The sequence below is a fragment of the Scatophagus argus genome, chromosome 7, assembly GCF_020382885.2.
Source record: "Scatophagus argus isolate fScaArg1 chromosome 7, fScaArg1.pri, whole genome shotgun sequence".
In the NCBI taxonomy this organism is placed as follows: domain Eukaryota; kingdom Metazoa; phylum Chordata; class Actinopteri; family Scatophagidae; genus Scatophagus; species Scatophagus argus.
The window spans coordinates 11098620-11115946 of record NC_058499.1 but is presented as its reverse complement, the minus strand read 5'-3'; the positions used below and the strand labels follow the sequence as shown (position 1 = coordinate 11115946).

The window sequence follows — 17327 nt, the reverse complement described above, 5'->3', positions numbered from 1 at the left end:
CACTGGACGCCATACAGTATAGGCCTCACACAATCAAATGACAGTGATTTGTTTTTCTGGGTGCACAGCGGCCCCTAGCGGCCTGACGCCGGACGTGTCTCCGAGGGTGTGTGCCAAATCTCTTCACCGGCTGACGTCACGCGCCAGCGGCTGTCGGAGGAGGCGTGGCTTTGTTCTGCTGCAGCGGAGAAATATGACATGGGGATGAGCGAGCGGAGAGAGGGAGAGAGTGAGACAGCCTGATAGGAATTAACGGTTCGTCAGAGGTCTGGACTGAAAACCTGAGGATGGGGAGAAATGACTGAAAACGGAACGGTAAGACACGGGCACGCATTTATTCCTTTGCCATACACGGCGCGACGGGCCGATTCACGGCTCATTTGATAGTGAACACAATAGGCTACCACTGCAGACAGGTGCACCTGCCTTTATGCGAGTACGTGCCTCGATGCATTCAACTTCAGGTTCCGTGCACCGTACACCTCTCGTTTTAGGTCGAAGCCAAACACGTCGAGGCCGTAATTCTCATCGACGGTTTGGGATGAGACGTTAGCCGGAGTCTCAGAGTTAAAATGCTGTAAACATGGAGGTGGTCTTGAATCTGTATGCTTAGTCACAGACCTTTGTGATGTAGGAACATACAGTAGCAATGTAATATATATATATGTATATATATGAGTATATTTTGTGATGGCACAGACAAATGGGACAATAGCTTATTGAAGCTAGAAAGCCTTTAAGGGTATGCTTCATTTTACAGACATGGAATATTAATCATCACTGTGTATTTTGGACCAGATGGCAAAACGTAGATGGGGATGAAATACCTCCAGCTACATGTTTCATATAGTAAATAACACTGGTTTCACTTTTAGTTATTTGCTCACATTGGTTTAATTCTGGTGTCCACATACATTTCCTTTATTGTTCGTCTGGTTCACAATATCTGCCAACTACGCCTGCATGTAAAGATGGTGAGGCCCCTCATTCATTGGTATGGTATTTTTAAAACCATAGTCATGTCCCCTGACAAAGACTTACATAATAAAACCTTTAATCTGTCTTTAATATCAGATTATATTTGAGCTGGGTACAACATTAGTGAAATAAACTCTCGCACGCTTTCCTGCTGGTCAATTGGATGATGATTGGCGATTTGCATCAGATCAACTTGTTTGCTGTCTTACCTTTACAACTTATTCATCCTCATATTACCCCTGTCTTAATGATTTACTTGGGCTTGAGAGACGTGCAGTCGACAGTGTGGTCGGCTCTGGTTTGGAGATAGCTCGAGTAGACAGGGCAGAGATACAAAGCAGGGCCCGTGGCTGCCAGGCCAAGCAGGCCATGCCAGCTCCACAGAGGGCTTCAGAGCAGCAGGGCACTGGGGAGAGGACGCTTGGCACCTGATCAGTTATCACAGTGAATTCTGTTCCTGTCACTGGCATTTAGCTACAGAAAACCAGAGCAGAGATGACGGTTGTTGTTGAACCCAGTTGGGCTTTCATGTCACTGTGGCAGTGCCGCTTTATCAAGCCGCTTCTTCTTGAGTGATACAAAATGACATTCCTTTGCGAACATCCGTGGCAGTTTCCCTCTACCTACTTCAAAAACCAAAGCAACTACCATTGTTTTTAAAAAAAACAAAACAAAACAAGAAATAAAGAACTGAGCTGTTGCAGGAGAACCCAGCTGCAATGACGTGTTTTCCATTGGTATCAATAGACAGGAATCTTGAAAGAACAATCAAAATAAATCGTCCTCTGGGTCTTGAAAAGGACTCCTGTTTCTTTTTTAAAAGAATCCCATGTCTTCATGCCTGATCCCCCCCGCCAAACTTTAGTCCTTCAGAGGAGATGAAATGAGTCAAGTGCCCATGGTAATCATGGCCCAATCACTGCATGGCTTTGAAGTGGTCCCTGTTCTTCAGGCATCTCTACAGGTGGGGAAGCAACGTTAAGTGTTTTGTCTGCGGGCAGTGGGAGGTCAGCTAGAGGCCACGTAGGCAGGCAGAGGGGCTTCTCTCTCACATCAGAATAGGGGAGGCTAGAGAGGGTACTGATCACCTTCCAAGAGTCACTGCACTGTTCTCTTCTGATCCAGTCAAAGGAAGTCATAGGCTTTGTGCCCTAAATCCTCACACCTTTCATGCCGTGGTAAAGGCTTCACACCGCAGGGATGCTGTAATAAGCTGACTGCAAAGAGCGTTTAACCATGATTTATGAACTTTTTAAAAATGATTAATTTACATTTGATGGGGCCCTCGTCTGTTTTTGATGCTTGAATTACTTAAGGTACACAAGAGATCCTACATGGCATGTGAACTTAGTCTGAAGGGACCCACAGACCTGCAGGTTTCTGAAACCCCACAAACATATTCCTCTTTCGCTCTTTCACTCTTTCACACGCGCTTGCCTTAACGAACGCCTTTTCCTTTTTCATTTCAAGAGACAGTTTGTGGTCTTTCCCTTTTATATTGAAAATAGACAGTTTTCCTTCAAGACCCAGTGTTTATGTTTATGCGGTAGTGTGGGTGCAGATCACAACCAAGTGAACGCACCTCGTCTTGCCCTCCCCGATGCTGACCACTGAGGAAAACTTAGAACCAGTGTTTCGTTTCGCTATATTTTTGTTTTGCTTCATTAAAAACATGTCTGTGGTGGACTCCGTAGAGGAGGACCCTCTGTCGATAGTAAAAGGCTCATTTTATGGTAACGGCAATATAATTCTTACTTTGAAGTGAATGTACAATAATGAAAACAAAATTGTGAATATTGAATTTCTGCCCCTAAATCCCCTCAATTTTCTACGCACTGGACCTTTAAGGTGGTGTTCAATGGTCATTATAGATAAAGTCTGTTTTAAGCCTTCAGAATTCAGTTATAATGGCTGCCATTTGATTGATAAAAGTAAAAATGAATCCCTTGCAGCGCAGTCTAGACCATTTTTTAAGGCGATGCTGAAGTTGAATGAAGATGCTGAAACCAAAATGTATGTATGTCACGAAATTAAATGTTGTTTGATACACTTAACTTACATTTGACCCAATGTTGCGCTGCATTAACAACATAATGCTCTGTTACACCATAGGGCTGCTTGTAGCGTCGCTGCCTTTATGCGAATTTCACTTTTTTTTAATTGCAATGTAATATTAGGCTTTATTATATATTTGTCACGATATATTGCTTGTGAAGACGCCAAACCCGATTTGGACGCATTTTGCTGTGCCACATAGCTTGTATTATTATAGCTATTGTAGTCTAACAGACATAGTAACCAAGTTTTGCAAAAGATGATGTTCAGTGGGACATTTTAATGACAAGCAAAGCATGGTGTCTTGGATTTTTATGGTTGCACAAATTGTCTGAGATGAAAGTCTCCTCACCAATGAGAAGGTGTTGTATTGAAGGCTGAGAATGACACCCACAGATAGAAAGAGACCACAGGATGTGCGTTTCGTGAGAATGCAGAGTTTTGTCTCAGTCTTTTTCTAAATGTGATACAAGCATCAACAGTAGTTGGATGCTGTGTTTCGCCAATAAGATCCTCTGTGACAGCTGTAGCTTTTGAAGGCATGCATGTACACGTGTGTGTCTGCACCTCCTGCAGCTAATTGCATTTGTGTTGCTTCTCTTGTCTGGTGCTGCGCTTGGGACCAGGCTGGCTGCTGGAAAGGTCTGCCATTGTAAGATTCTCCCCACAAGGCCTGATGGGCACAGCCATCCCCTGTCCTGCCTCGAATCAGCAAGGGAGCAGCTACTAAATCAAACAGAACACTGTTGCACAGGATACCCTTGGTGACTCAATTTAGATTCACGCAGGCCCACAGCGTAGGTCATTTTCATTCATTCAGAAAAAGAGGTCAGGCCTCCTTTTTCTCTGGAAAAACTCAGCTGCATTTGTTAAAAAACTTATTCCCATTTTCTCTCACAGTTTACTTTCACAGAAGGAGATATTAAAAATGAAAAGCAGGTTAGACACATCACTGTTGTTCAGCTTGCTTGGTTTGTCTTTCTCTCAAGTAGAGAAAATCTATTAATCACAGCTATAGAAATAGTTCTGCCATCTTTGTTGTGTCCTTTCTGCTGAGATGAAGAAGACAAGATATGAGATGACTCAACAGGGTCAGAAGTATGGTCGCCTATATTTTTGTACACTGTGTTTGTCTTCTGAACGTTTACAGAGAAATTATTTTGGCAGCATCTGTTGACAGTCATGCAGATGATCATATACTGTGCATCCTCATATGGTGGACGTCCACTCTGATTGTTCACCCTGCAGCTACTTTCCTCCCACTGCTTTTTTCATGCCTCTATAGACTTGTTGGCAATCCCCTCACATCCATCATTTCTCAACGTGAGGTCCCTTAACTTGAAGACTCGGTTACTGAAAATTTCTAGGGGTGGCTGGTTATCTGTTATAAAATGAAATAAATCAGATATGTCTGGAAACAAATAATTTGAAATCATTTATAGAACCCGTGATTTCTTGAGCGGAGTGCACTTACAATAAAAACTACTATAGAGATGTAACAGTGTAAATACATGGCATGGAAAATCCTCCAACTATTAATAACATCAAAAATGAGGTTGATTTTGTGAGAAAACTTCAAAAGTTAAAGTTAGGGCATTGATTAAGGTTGAAAAGTGCTGCATGACTATAAAACTTAAAAAAAAAATCAAAATCTAAAATGTCATTTATTGTATGCCCTTTTTTTTTTTTTTTTTTACAATTAAACAATGACTGATTATTGTCACGCTATGAATTCTCCTAAGTTACGTCTTTGGCTATGTTGGAAATTTTTTCATTGCATGTATTTACATCTCTGTAGTGTACCACCTTTTATTACACTACACGTTTTTTAGTGGTGGATTCTGCTATGACTGTTACCCCAGAATGGGGAAATCCCTCACAAAGTAAATTAATTTCCTTACAAAAAAAAACAACTAGTCCATGTGTATCAACGTACATATTGAATAATATCCTCTTCAAAATGAATTAGACCATACTGTAGGCTGTACCAGATCACCAAACCACGTAAACTAACCACCTCCGAAATACATTATATCATGAGAGTCCCTTGAGCCAGAAATGGAAAGTTTTTTTTGTTTTTTGTTTTTATGCGTCACCAGTCACAAATGTCAGTTCCTGATACCAGTCTGAGTATGACACATCTGTCCTCTGCAGTTCACCCACACCCACTCAATGCCTTCTCTGTGGATGCACATGAGGTCACACAACGGACAAAGTTACTAAGTCCAGAATTTTTCTTTCAGAAATTTACTTTCTGTTAAGAGGCCAAACCTTGGCAGGCTTGGATCTGTTAAACTCTCACAAGGAAATTGATGGTAATTGATGGTAAGGTAATTGATGTCTTTTGTTTCTTTTTAGGGCTCAAAGTCCATCCTAGTTTTTGCGTGGTGGTAGTAAATGACACAAACAGCAGTTTCATAGTATCTACATTTCTTTTGTAACTTCCATTAATTGTTGGCTTGTGCTCTGGTCAAATATCCTTGACAGGCAAAGTTTGGGTGTCAAAGTGACCACAGTGAAGTACTGGATGTGACTTGGGCCCTGTGGTTGAGTTCAGGGTCATTTGTAGCTTCCTTCAACAAGAGTAAGCAGTGAATTCTGTCCTGTTTTGCCTCATTGGATTTTCGATTCCAGTCTGTCTGTGTGAACAGTTTGAGGCTTTATAATTATTAGCTTCTGAGGAGCATCAGGACATTTATTTATTACTCCTGGTGAGGACACGCTGACCATAGTTACATTTAAATCATATGTGTTGTAGTCCAAATTCTTGAATACGCTCATAATTTTCTTTCAATTGGGTAATCATTTAATAGATTAATTATTCCATCTCTGAAGAGGGATGAGTTGATTCTCAATTCTGACATTATGCATCATGCATGTGGAAAAAAGGGGGGGGAACTATAGTACGTAATGATTTTTTGACACTGTGCATAAAACAAAGAGAATGGCTGATTTGTCTCTTGCATCAAAGTCCTGAAGTAAAGCGGCTTGACAGTGTTTATACAAGCTGTGCCTTTACGGACGTGTTCCTGTATGTGTTGTGTATGTGCTTGGTTTTAATTTGATCAGTGCACATAAGGGTCAAAAGGCAGTAACACCCGTAGCTACTGGAAAATCACTGGCCTCAGTACTGGAACTAGCATCTATACTGTGATGAAAGAAGATGTCATTCACAGAGTTATTGCATAATATTGTGGCATTGGGATTTTTAACAGAACTCATAACTATAATTATTCATTTGTGACAAAATGACTACGAATTGCCCTTACCTTCACCCTTACCCCTTTGCTACAGTATGTGCACCTGCAGTGGGTTTAAGTACGAGTGAAGGAAGAGCAATATCCATTCAGTGTTTGTGGTAAAAAGTACAAAAATGATGAGAGATCCTCACAGTATTCTTGTGGTCTTCTGAGAAGTCCCTTATTTCTTATTCAGGAACCTGCAGGTTTATGTGGTTTTTTTTTTTTTATTCCTTTTTTTTCTCCAGATACTAAATCAAGAATAAGGTTATGTGATATTGCCCTCTCCACCTACTTGTGTGTGCATGCACAACTGTGCGTACACCCACGCACCCAATAGTGGTACCACACTGTACAATACAGGTATTGCGAGCTGGAGAGTGTGTAACAGGTGTCAAAACAGCCTCTAACAGTGTTTCCTTTCATATCTGGAGATAATGAAATTCTTACTTTAGGGGGTCGTTGTAGGACACGATAGCTGGCCTGTGATTGAGGCAGACTTTCAGCTGAGTACCAATATATCCTTGATATTTCATTGCATCCCAGATGCTTGTTTAAAAAAGCTACAGTTGTAAGCAATCTAGCCATCGTGGCATTGTGCAGCGCTTTGCAGTAAATGCTGTTTTCCTGCTTTTTTTTTTTTCATGGCTCCAAAGTGAAACATTGAGGTTGACAAGAGAACATGAAGTACTGTATAGCTGCTTAGCTTAGCTGTATGCGCAGGGATGTGCATGTGGAATCAGAAAAGTCATCATTATCTACTGTATACATTCATTGGGGCTTAGATGTAAAAATATTTCTGTACAGTGACAGTATAACATCACTGATCTGTAGGTGATGACAAAAAGCCCATCAGTCGTGTGTATATCATATTCACAGATATCCTTGAGAGTTGAGTTAAATGTACGTCTTTGAGCCGGTGAGGACAGAGGAAGTAAGCAAAAGATTTTGTGTGTTCAACACTTGAGAGGACACCCTCACTCAGCACAAACACCAGCTGGCTTTGGCTAGTTGGTCTGTTTATCTCGCATTCTATCAGAAGATTAGTATTCACATAGCAAGCAGTTCTTTACGTCTCATCTTTGTAACATCGTAGCTCCTGTGCTTGAAACCCTCATTTCACCACATCATTAATATACATATACTGGCAGCAATATAGCAACAAATATCTGTGCAGGTAATCACAGATAGCAGTTCCATCACTCTGTCCAATCCAGAAAACATAAACTTAGACATACATACCAGGTTCAGTTCACTTTTAACGGACACAGACTTCCAATTCGAGCATGCTCATCTCTAATCCACTATTAATGACCGCCCCCGCCTTTCTTTTTCATCGTCTTCCAATCCACATAAAGTCAGGAACCTTCTGCTTTGGTAAGGCTTGGGTCTCTAGTCACAGCTGTCTGCTTGAGGCGCTCTGTTGAAAAGGGCCTTGTCGGGGAAAAAGAGGTATTGGCCGCTCTGGTGAGAGGGCTGAAGGGACTGACATTTTAAGGGGTTATGATCTTGTTCTGTGCCCCTCAGCAACCACTTCTTTGTTTGGATGCACGCTGCACACACAGCTGAGCTGCGTCTTCAGCTCTGTTAGAACTGATGATTTGACTTGACTGTAAGGTCAGGCAGAAGAATTATCTTTTGCTTTGTTAAATGGGTTCATTCCTCTACTGTGAACTGAACGTTACGTTTAGGAGATGTGACGTAGCTTCTAAAGTTTCTGACAAAAACAACGAAAGGTTTTCTAGGAACACTGGTGTCCCTCGGGCACAGTGCGGTCCTCAGGCACCATTAATTGAAATTTACGTCAAATATTAATGCGACGATGCATTTAGTGCAAACTGACAACAACTGCCCACTCCATGCATATGATGTGCTGGCAGTGTGCAGTGCAGCAATGAGATGCAAAGTGACATTATTGCTTCCGGCAGCATCTTTCTCGCAGCATGTGAGGGTGTGCTGCACAGAAGTCTGTCTTTTTTAAGTTTAGAGAAGGAGTAAGAGAGAGAGAGAAAGATGAAGTGCATGCGCGAGTGACTCCGTCTAGAGGTCAAGACTTAGCAGTAGTGCACTCTCTTCCTGTCTCACGTCAAGTAGTGGTTAGTGTTTGACCGAAATGCAGCAGAGGTGGTCCTTACACCTTCTTGTCTGTTGTTCTTCCCATATTCTTGAATCTGGAAGTAGTAGCTCAGCAGTTGGTTTCACAGAGTGTCAGGGTGCTCTCAGGTCACAGCTAATAAATGCTGTCTGCGGGTCCTGAAGGCGGGGGTCGGGGAGAGAGTCCCAATGGTGAACGGAGCATAACTGAGGGGTGAGGAGGGACTCGGCACACTAACATGTGGTGGCTGGGGGGAAAGACAGACATAGACGGAGCTCTTAAAAAATCAAAGTGGCTTAACTTGATGAGGCAGCGCACCGGTGAAGACCACTCATGCTGGCCACTGATTGAAACACGTCATACATTCCACAGTCCATCTGTAATATTGTCTGGTTGTACACACACAGGCACATGTACTGCCACTGCACGCTGAGCACCGGTGCAGCACATACACAATCACCATAAGACACAAACTTGCCATTGTGACTGCAGGAGGAGGAGGAGGAGGAGGAGGAGGAGGAGGGACAGAGATTGAGACTGACTGATATGAAGGCCGAATAGCAAGTGCTGCTTCCACTCTGCATTAAAATTCACTGATTGAATCTGTTGCTCTCAAACGAGGACTTTGAAATAGTGGAAGTGCTTAGTTTGTAGTTTGGCGAGACATTATAATATCCCATTACATGAATTTGCCATGCCCCTTAAGTGTGCTGTGTTATGAAGCACGTAAATGGATTGTGTCGATTGTCGATGCAAGGTGGAAATGATCTGTTTTCCTGGAATTGTGCTCATTTGTTTTTCCAATATACAATTACCCCAGGTCTAATGTCACAGTATTTTTTTGCTGTATTTTTTTACCACCTTTGTTCATTAAATTACATAAATAATAGCTGCACAAAGACAATGTTCTGAAACTGTCTCCGGCTTTCTTGTGTTATATTAAAATAGCAATTTTTTTTTTCTTCTGACCATAACTGAGTCTTGACATTTTGCTGTGCACCGGCATGTGAATAAGCACTGGATGAGACCGAATGCCAGCTTTTTATTAGCTGTATTCTGTGGTTTGGCAGCCCTTTGTGGAAACACTTGCTCTGCTGGCTTTGAAACTAGTAAACACACTGAGGGCACACTGGGTAGCGAACATGAAATGGTTAGTGTTTCTGCACACACACATGCCCTCGTGCACTCCAGAGACGGGGATCATGGGGCGGTTATCTCGCAGTGTCGAACACAGCACTTTGAGCCTGTTGGTGCTTGGCCCTGCTAACCGTGGCTCAGCTCACACGCTGGTGATGAAGCCACAGTTGGCCCAGCGGAGCTGTTTATCAGCCAGAACGTAAGATTTTATTCTCTGCCTGCCCTGAAGAATCCAAAATATTCTGTCCAGCAGGAGAGGGATCAGACTCTCAGAGGTTTTAGTAACTTCATTTGTGTTTAACCAACAAGCCCACATCTTATGTCCTACTCTTGCTGAACAGGTCTCCTGCCACTATTTGGTAAACCGGGCTCAGGTCTCATGTTTCAAAGGTTGTTTTGCCTCTCTGGACTAGTGCCACCTGCTATACTGGGAAGTTGTAGGGTGAGCGATGGCATAGATGGATGCATCGGATTAGTCACTCGGATTGAACTGCCTCTTTCATAAATGTTTAATATTGTGTTTTGTTCGTCTTTTCTCAGCCACATTCTGTGAGTGTTTTTATTTACAACTTCAAATAGAGCTGTGTGTGTGTGTGTGTGTGTCTGTGAGAGAGAGGAGTGTGTATTCCTAGCTCCTCACGCTGTGGGTGATGTCTTCAAATTGTGTGTTTTGCAGATAGTCAATATCCAGTTATATAAGAGAAAGAAAGAAAACTGAAAACCATCACATTCATGTGTTCCTTTTTTGCTTGATGACCACTTCTGAATTTAATCACTAATTAATCTGTTAATCAAATCATCATTATAGTCCAAAATATATATATATTAATATTAAGTCTGGAACCCTCTTCAGCTACTAGACGTCCTCTCCTTTCCTCCTCCTCTCCTCCTCCTCTCCTTCTCCACTAGTCTTTATAAAAAGACGCAGTTCATTTTCCATTGTCAGACTAAATATGTTTAAACTTTGTTTCACCATTGTGTTCAGTCCATTTTTTTTTCTTAGTTTCATATTTGCAGCTTTTTTTTTTTATGCTAACCTTTTTAAATGTTCCGGTTTTCTGTGTAATACAGTGAACTCCAGTGTGCCAGGGTTCATTTTCAAAGTGATTCTCTTGATTGGCTGTTTATTAAAGTAACCACAACGCAGCAGACTCTTGTCGCCTGCGATTATTGTCATGACAGTGTTTTGATAAGTGGATGATTTAATTTGATTCTTTAATTCTCCAGCGGATGCTACAGTATATGTTTGAGTTCAGTATAGGCAAAAGATGGTGTGCATGTAAAGGATTTGTCACCTGACCATTTTCCAGTTATGGAGGAGATGCAGTGCAAAGAGTAGAGTGTAAGTGTTTGTACAGTATGTTCACCTCCCACCTGCTGTATATCTGCTGTGCATGTGGGCGATCACTGCTCACTATGGAGACAATTATCTCAGCTAAAACTCATCCTTTTTCTGTGAAATGGCCACATATGCACACCATGGAAAGATGCACCCTTTCCTGTGATTGTCTGTATGGCACACTGACGTATTCACAGAGCAAAGTTTTCACTGTTAACGCATGTCTGATCAGATGACTGGTGTAGTGGCGGTTCAAAGTAGTCAAGTCTCAAATAGTTTTCAACATAAAAAAGGAAGTAGTGGGTGGGGAGCTGCTCTTCAGCGTTAGGATGAATATTGTAATGTGGATTTGCATTTAATTATTTGTGAGGTAGAATTATAAACAGTTCACAAGTTTACAAGAGATGCTGTCTTCCTTCTCTGAGAAGAGGCGGATTTGAAACACATTTTAATACCCCTCAACTGAAGTATCCACACGGGTATGTTTGTTTTATTTTGGTTTAAAGTGTAAAACTTTTGGTGTTAATGATAATCATTGTTAGATATTTGTGTAAAACAGGTATTATGTTTTCACTTGATGGATTTTTTTTTTTTGACACATAAATTACAACACAGCATCTTAAATTATAACACAGGATCTCACAGCTCCCTGCGTGGCTCATTTATAAAAGTCAGATCTGCACAATGTTTTCTCTTACATCTTAAGGCTGTGTTTCATCTATTTCATATCTGATTCTAATGGCTCCATCTGACGGAAGCTGAAATTAGTTTTGGTCGTTTTTATAGGATTTTATAATGCATAGCTGCAGTGTAGTGGAGTGTACAGTAACGCTGCAGGAGAGTTCAGTGAACCTTCCTCCACCGCTGATGATTAAGAAACAACTCTGTTTTACTGTCTACAAATGGGCCCTTGTAAATATGGAGGGACTGCAGGAAGAGTGCTCATGGGTCAGTGGACCATAGGGGATAAACAATGCTGTGTGTGTGTGTGTGTGTGAGAGAGAGACAGAGAGAGAGAGAGAGAGAGAGAGCCGTTGTGAGAACATGAAGAAGAGTACACATCTCTGCCATGTTGTTATCAACACTTCTGCCCCACCGCAGTGAAATCGAAAGACTGTAAGAGATCAAGGTCTGAGTATAAATAAGGTAGTAGCTCTCTGCAAGGCCACACATTTCATCTCCTGTGGTCTTAAACTCGATTTTTTGTGATGAGACCACAAGATCAAACATGCAGCCTGTAGCAGCCTGAACCAGATATAGCAGCACTCACTCAATGACCAACCGCCAGGTGTGAAAACGTGCACCGTGTGTTCTGTCGATGTCTTAGTGTCACTGTAAGTGAGTAGCATTTTCAAGTTTAAACTGTAAAATCTCTTATTGTACATTTATGTATTATAAAATATTTGCTCTCAAGTACTTTGGAAATGAAAGTGATGGGAGAAGTATTCACTCTGTTGTCTTGTAACAATGCTACACATTTTGAAAGCAATTCACAATTAATTCTTTAAAGTTATGAGCGTCGCTGTTAGATAAATGTAGCGGGGTGAAAATTATAAGCAAAGTAAAAGTAGTATAAAATAGAAATTCATAAATAAATTGAATACAGTACTTGATAAAATGGATTTAGTTACAGACAATAATAATAATACAGACAGTACAGAGAAGCGTCAGTGTGGACAGTGTGAGTTTAAACGGTAGGCCGCGTGACAGAGCTGTTTGTGACAGTAGCGAGTAAAAACTACCTTTTGATGGGCTGAAACATCGAAGCAGATCCAGGCGGCTTTCTGCCTTGTCCGGTTGGGTTGGCAGAGTATGTAGTCATATTGAAGTGTTAGTTATGATCCTCCATTGGCCTTTCATTACAACTGTTACCCAGACAGTCTTGCTATTTTAGAATTTCTGCTTAGTTGTTTTTTAACACAAGTAATCTCACTTTTACATGAGCGTCATATCAGTCAAGTAACTTCTGCTTCAGCGGATTCCTGTAGTGTCACAGTCACGGCTGAAGTAGTGATAGTTGTTCCACTGTTGGTGGTGATGGTCGAGGTCAAATAATATCAGTAATCAATCTGGAACTTCTTAGTTAAAACATACATAACATATAATGAAGAGTCAGCATCCACTGTTTTTATATTTACACCAAAAGTTACATTTCTTGCTGTCTTTGGTCTGATTTCAAAGGTAACCCATAGCGCTGTGGTTAAAGTTTCTGTGATAGATTGTACAGATAAACAGCACACACATACAGTTTTTTTTTTTGCAATTCATGTGAATCATGAATGACACTGATGGATGTTTCAGTCGCGCTCAGGACGTCTTTGATGCTAACTCCCCAGCACTTGTCAGTGTTGTTGCTGAAATGGCGGAGAGAGAGAGAGACGTCGGCTGGTGTGATCCATTGGGGACAAGTTTCCACTGTTTTTCTGTGTACGTGTGTGTTTGCGCGCGCGCGCGTGTGTGTGTGCGTGCATGTGGCTGCTCTCACACTCTCACTGTTTCCGTGTGTGTTTGCCTCCACACGCCACATAATCGCATCTCTACCTGCTGTGTCATGCAGGATCAAACCTTCCCTGCCTTTACCGACATCAGCATGTTTACATTCGTTACCTGAGCGCAAACATCACAAAGCTGGCTTTGCACTTTCTTCACCACGTTGGTGTTGGGGTCACACAAACACCTGCATCTTAGTGTGAGAAACTGAAAATGTGATTACGTCAAAGGACCTTGAGAAGACGAGGTCGACTTTTTAAGGGCTGCTGTTACCTAAACTTCGGGCAATTTGAGAAGAAATGAAACTTCTTTGCTACAACTGACAGGTGTAGTTGCACACATCACAATGCGTGAAAAAAAAACGTGTGCTGTAAGAAAAGTACTCAAGCATGACAGTAAGTGATGTAATTTCATAAAGCACATTTTGGTAAAAAGGTAGGAACGTCATCTTTGATTTCCTGAAAGTAATTAAACGCTGATTGTTCAAGAGCAAAGTAGACACAGTAGTTTCCCAATGACACATGATGAAAGTAATAGCTTGAGGGGTAATTCTGGATTTGCATATTAACACTGATGCAGTCACAGGTGTGTGTCAGTTTGCTGTTTTACAGCAGCACCTCACTGAACTCAGTCTCAGAACTAAAGGCCATAATCTTCTGTTTTGGGATGATCACTTTCAATATTCATGTGTGTGTTTCAGGGTTCTCTGCGTCCCCGTTGTCTTCCTCTCCTCTGCTGTCTCTGAAGCCATGGACTAGAGCCACAGCTGGTCCCAACAGTCCCGTGGTCATCAGATGGCTTCTCAACAACCCTCAGCAAGAATACAGAAAGTACGTGTGATAGATAACAGGAGAAGGTTGATTCGTAGTCATCTGCACTGATGTTGACAAGGAGGTATTCTGTATTTCCTGTGGAAAGACCAAAACAACACATGAATTGATCCTACTATGAAGTATTGCCCATGTGGACACATACTGATTTATAACTCTGTTCCATAGACGTCCATTGTTGTCCAAAACCTATTAAAACACACTGATGAGTGGCAGAGCAGGCACTGTAATTTGTAATTTGTTTTCAGTCAGTCCCATGTGCTGTACACTATCTCGTCAGTACTCCAATATTTATTAAAGCACCATAAGACTCAATTACAGTCTTACATTTATAAATATGTAAGTTGAAGTTACAGAAGAATTATGAACCGAATCCACTGAAACTGTCTGTTATTATAATATTGTACTGCTAAATACATTCTTACATAATGAATTACATGGAAAAAGCATTTTAAGCATTTTACTTTAACTTTATTAGAAATTGTGTGACTGTTGAACTGAACATCTACCTTAAATTAATAACTAACTAAATAAATGAATCTGAGTAACTGAAAATAATCCTGAATAATGCACTCCGTACTGCTGTTTGAGTAACATTTGCAGAAAACTACACTACCTGGTTATTTTAAGAGATTACTTTGCCTGTTTGAAAAGAGAAACTCTACAGCACTGAGCCGTAACACATCGTCACTTCTGGTCTTTTCATGGGTTTTGATGAGTGCTGAGAAATATCCGTTATCGTTGAAAGTGGATCTTTTTCTCCCTCACTGTGCTGTCACACTGCCCTCGTATTTTTGAAAAATCAGATTCGTTATGTTTGTGCCAAGTATGCAAATTGTCTTTATGATTAACAGAGAAATAAACAGTTCCACTTTCCACTGGCCCACAAGGTTTTACGTCACATAAAAAAAACATGCATTAGGGTGTTTCTGAGTCATAACTGCCTCCCACTGGGAAAGACATCTGAAAAGGGCTGTTCTTAAGGGAAATGATGAGGTCATGACTTATAATATTCAGCTATTTCTGTGTCTCACACCACACCAGTAGACTCAAGGCATTTTGCCCTGCAAAGCAATATTGTGATTCTCTCTTGATTGGCAGTCTCCTCTTCTGCACTGAGATAAGTGTCCGCCCCAGGAGAGTGTAATTACGTGCTTATATGTCGTCTCTTTAGTCCTTAGAGAAAGGAAATATCTCACAGCCAGAATTTTTTCTGTCCTTTAATCGAAATAAGTAAGGTTGTCTTTTGTCTAAGAACAAGCATTTACTTGATGTCTAACGAAGAAGCACCAAATAAAGAGAGTACCGTCTTCTTCAACCATCATCACCAACCACAATCTCGTGGTCTCAGACAAACTTTGGTTGTAGCTGCTCAATCTAAGCTCCCCGTGTTTCCTGTAGTTTACACGTACTTAGGTTCTCTCAGTACAATGCAACACAATGCAAATGGTTGACAGTAACTAGGTCAGCTAAACTACAGCTTAAGTGCAGCTTTGGCTCATTAATAATGCATATGATGAAGACTAAAGTTGCTGGGTCTTTGGCAAAGATAGTTTTCTCTCTGATGTCAACAGTGAAGCAGAGCTCAGCCGTCATGTGGCGTTTATTTGGACAGAGAGGGCGACTCTGAGATTTTTTCTGTCACCACTGTCAGAGTAATCCACTAATATTCCTCAAACTCAGAAGGAAGACACAACAGCAGTTGTTTTGCGTCAGCTCTATTTAGAGTCTGCAGGTTCACAACCTGATGCCAAAGCCTTGATGGACAGTCGTGTCCTGTGGCACACTGAGGTCTGGAGCTCAGAGGCGTGTGACGAGTATCTGAACGTGTCCGGCAAGCTCTGTCACACCTCTTTGGGTCAAAGCCGCAGACCTCAGCAGCCGTCAAACATCTGAGAGCTTGGTGTCAGAGCTGCAGAGCTGTGGGTGTGTTTCTTCACTGACAGTGCTCCTTCTTCTGTCACCCACACAGCCTCATGTGGAATGAAAGCAATGCATACACTCATTCATTCCATGGGCTGAGGGAGTTGTTTATGATCTAACAAGGCAATATTTGTTGATCATTAGAGCTCAAGTGCCGTACAGCCAAGTTCTCCAGCTAAGATCCCTTGCTGTCCAGCTCCGAGTGCAGATACTGGATCATACCCAGAGACCCCTGGTTGACACTCAGTGGCAGGAAGAGAGTTAGTGTTGTTATGATCGTGGGCAGTCGGCCAAAGGCTTTGGAGATAGGCAGGTGTGTCCTGGATACGACCTCTGGCTGTGTTGTTGATGTTACATCTGTGCTGCTGGATATTATGTTATGACTGTTAGCAAGAGCTGGGAGGAGCGCCTGGGAGTGGAGCGCTATTCACAATACTGTGAACTGCCAGCTCTATGAAGCATTACACATTTGTACAAGCAGGTTGAGACTACTGGCTGGGATTAAAATAAGAGAGAGGAAGCCTCCCGGTGACTCTTTTCTCACAGGGGTTAATGAGTGACGGGTGGGAGACAAAGAAAGTGTGGCTAAAACGGACTAGAAAACAGTTTGTTGAAGCTCTGCTGTGTCTCTCGTTGCTTTTTTGCAGATGAGAACGTGAAGGCTGGCGTCCACCAAGGCCACCGCTGCACCTTGGGCAGCGCACACACATGATCACATGACTCTGGACATGGACGCGGTCCTGTCAGACTTTGTTCGGTCCACGGGGGCAGAACCGGGTCTGGCAAGAGACCTGCTGGAAGGTAAGAGACCAACACTGGCCTCCAGGCTCTCAGTCAAAGTATTATGTTAGAAAAATGTGGAAATATTTGGGAACTCCTGTTTTGGTCAGCTGTGCTGCGGTCACACTCAGGCAAGCAGAGGGGTGGAAGGAGGAGAGGAAATGAGGGGAAAGGAAAAGAAAGGAAACAAAGGAAGGGAGGAGAGGAGTAGGTCTTGCAACAGTGCGCCAGATTGCTGATTTAGGGGTCAGTGTGACAGTTTTATGAGTGCATTCCCCTGGGAGAGCTTTGTGCCCATTCATTGGAACTCATTGAGGAGTACTACTGGCACTTGTGTAGCTTACATACAGTGATGCTCAGGAAGAAATAAAAAAAAAAAAAATAGAAATGATTAAAAAAAAAAAACAGCATAAAAAAAACTTTACACTACACAGCAACAGAAAGCTTTGAGGAACTGGCAG

The 17327-nt window shown here is 41.9% G+C and overlaps 1 protein-coding gene across 2 annotated transcripts in view; it reads left to right on the top strand.

Annotated features, from left to right (window-relative positions):
- The window catches only part of otud7a (OTU deubiquitinase 7A), a 35873-nt gene that overhangs the window by 1296 nt on the left and 17250 nt on the right, over window positions 1-17327 (top strand). Inside the window, exons 2-4 of one of the 2 annotated variants that reach the window (XM_046393378.1) lie at window positions 69-315; window positions 14034-14163; window positions 16734-16887. In XM_046393378.1, the coding sequence (XP_046249334.1) occupies window positions 16803-16887 (85 nt within the window). In that variant the 5' untranslated portion in view covers window positions 69-315; window positions 14034-14163; window positions 16734-16802. Of the gene's footprint in view, window positions 1-68; window positions 316-10869; window positions 11323-14033; window positions 14164-16733; window positions 16888-17327 lie in introns of those variants that run through there. The other variant, XM_046393379.1, reaches the window with a different exon arrangement.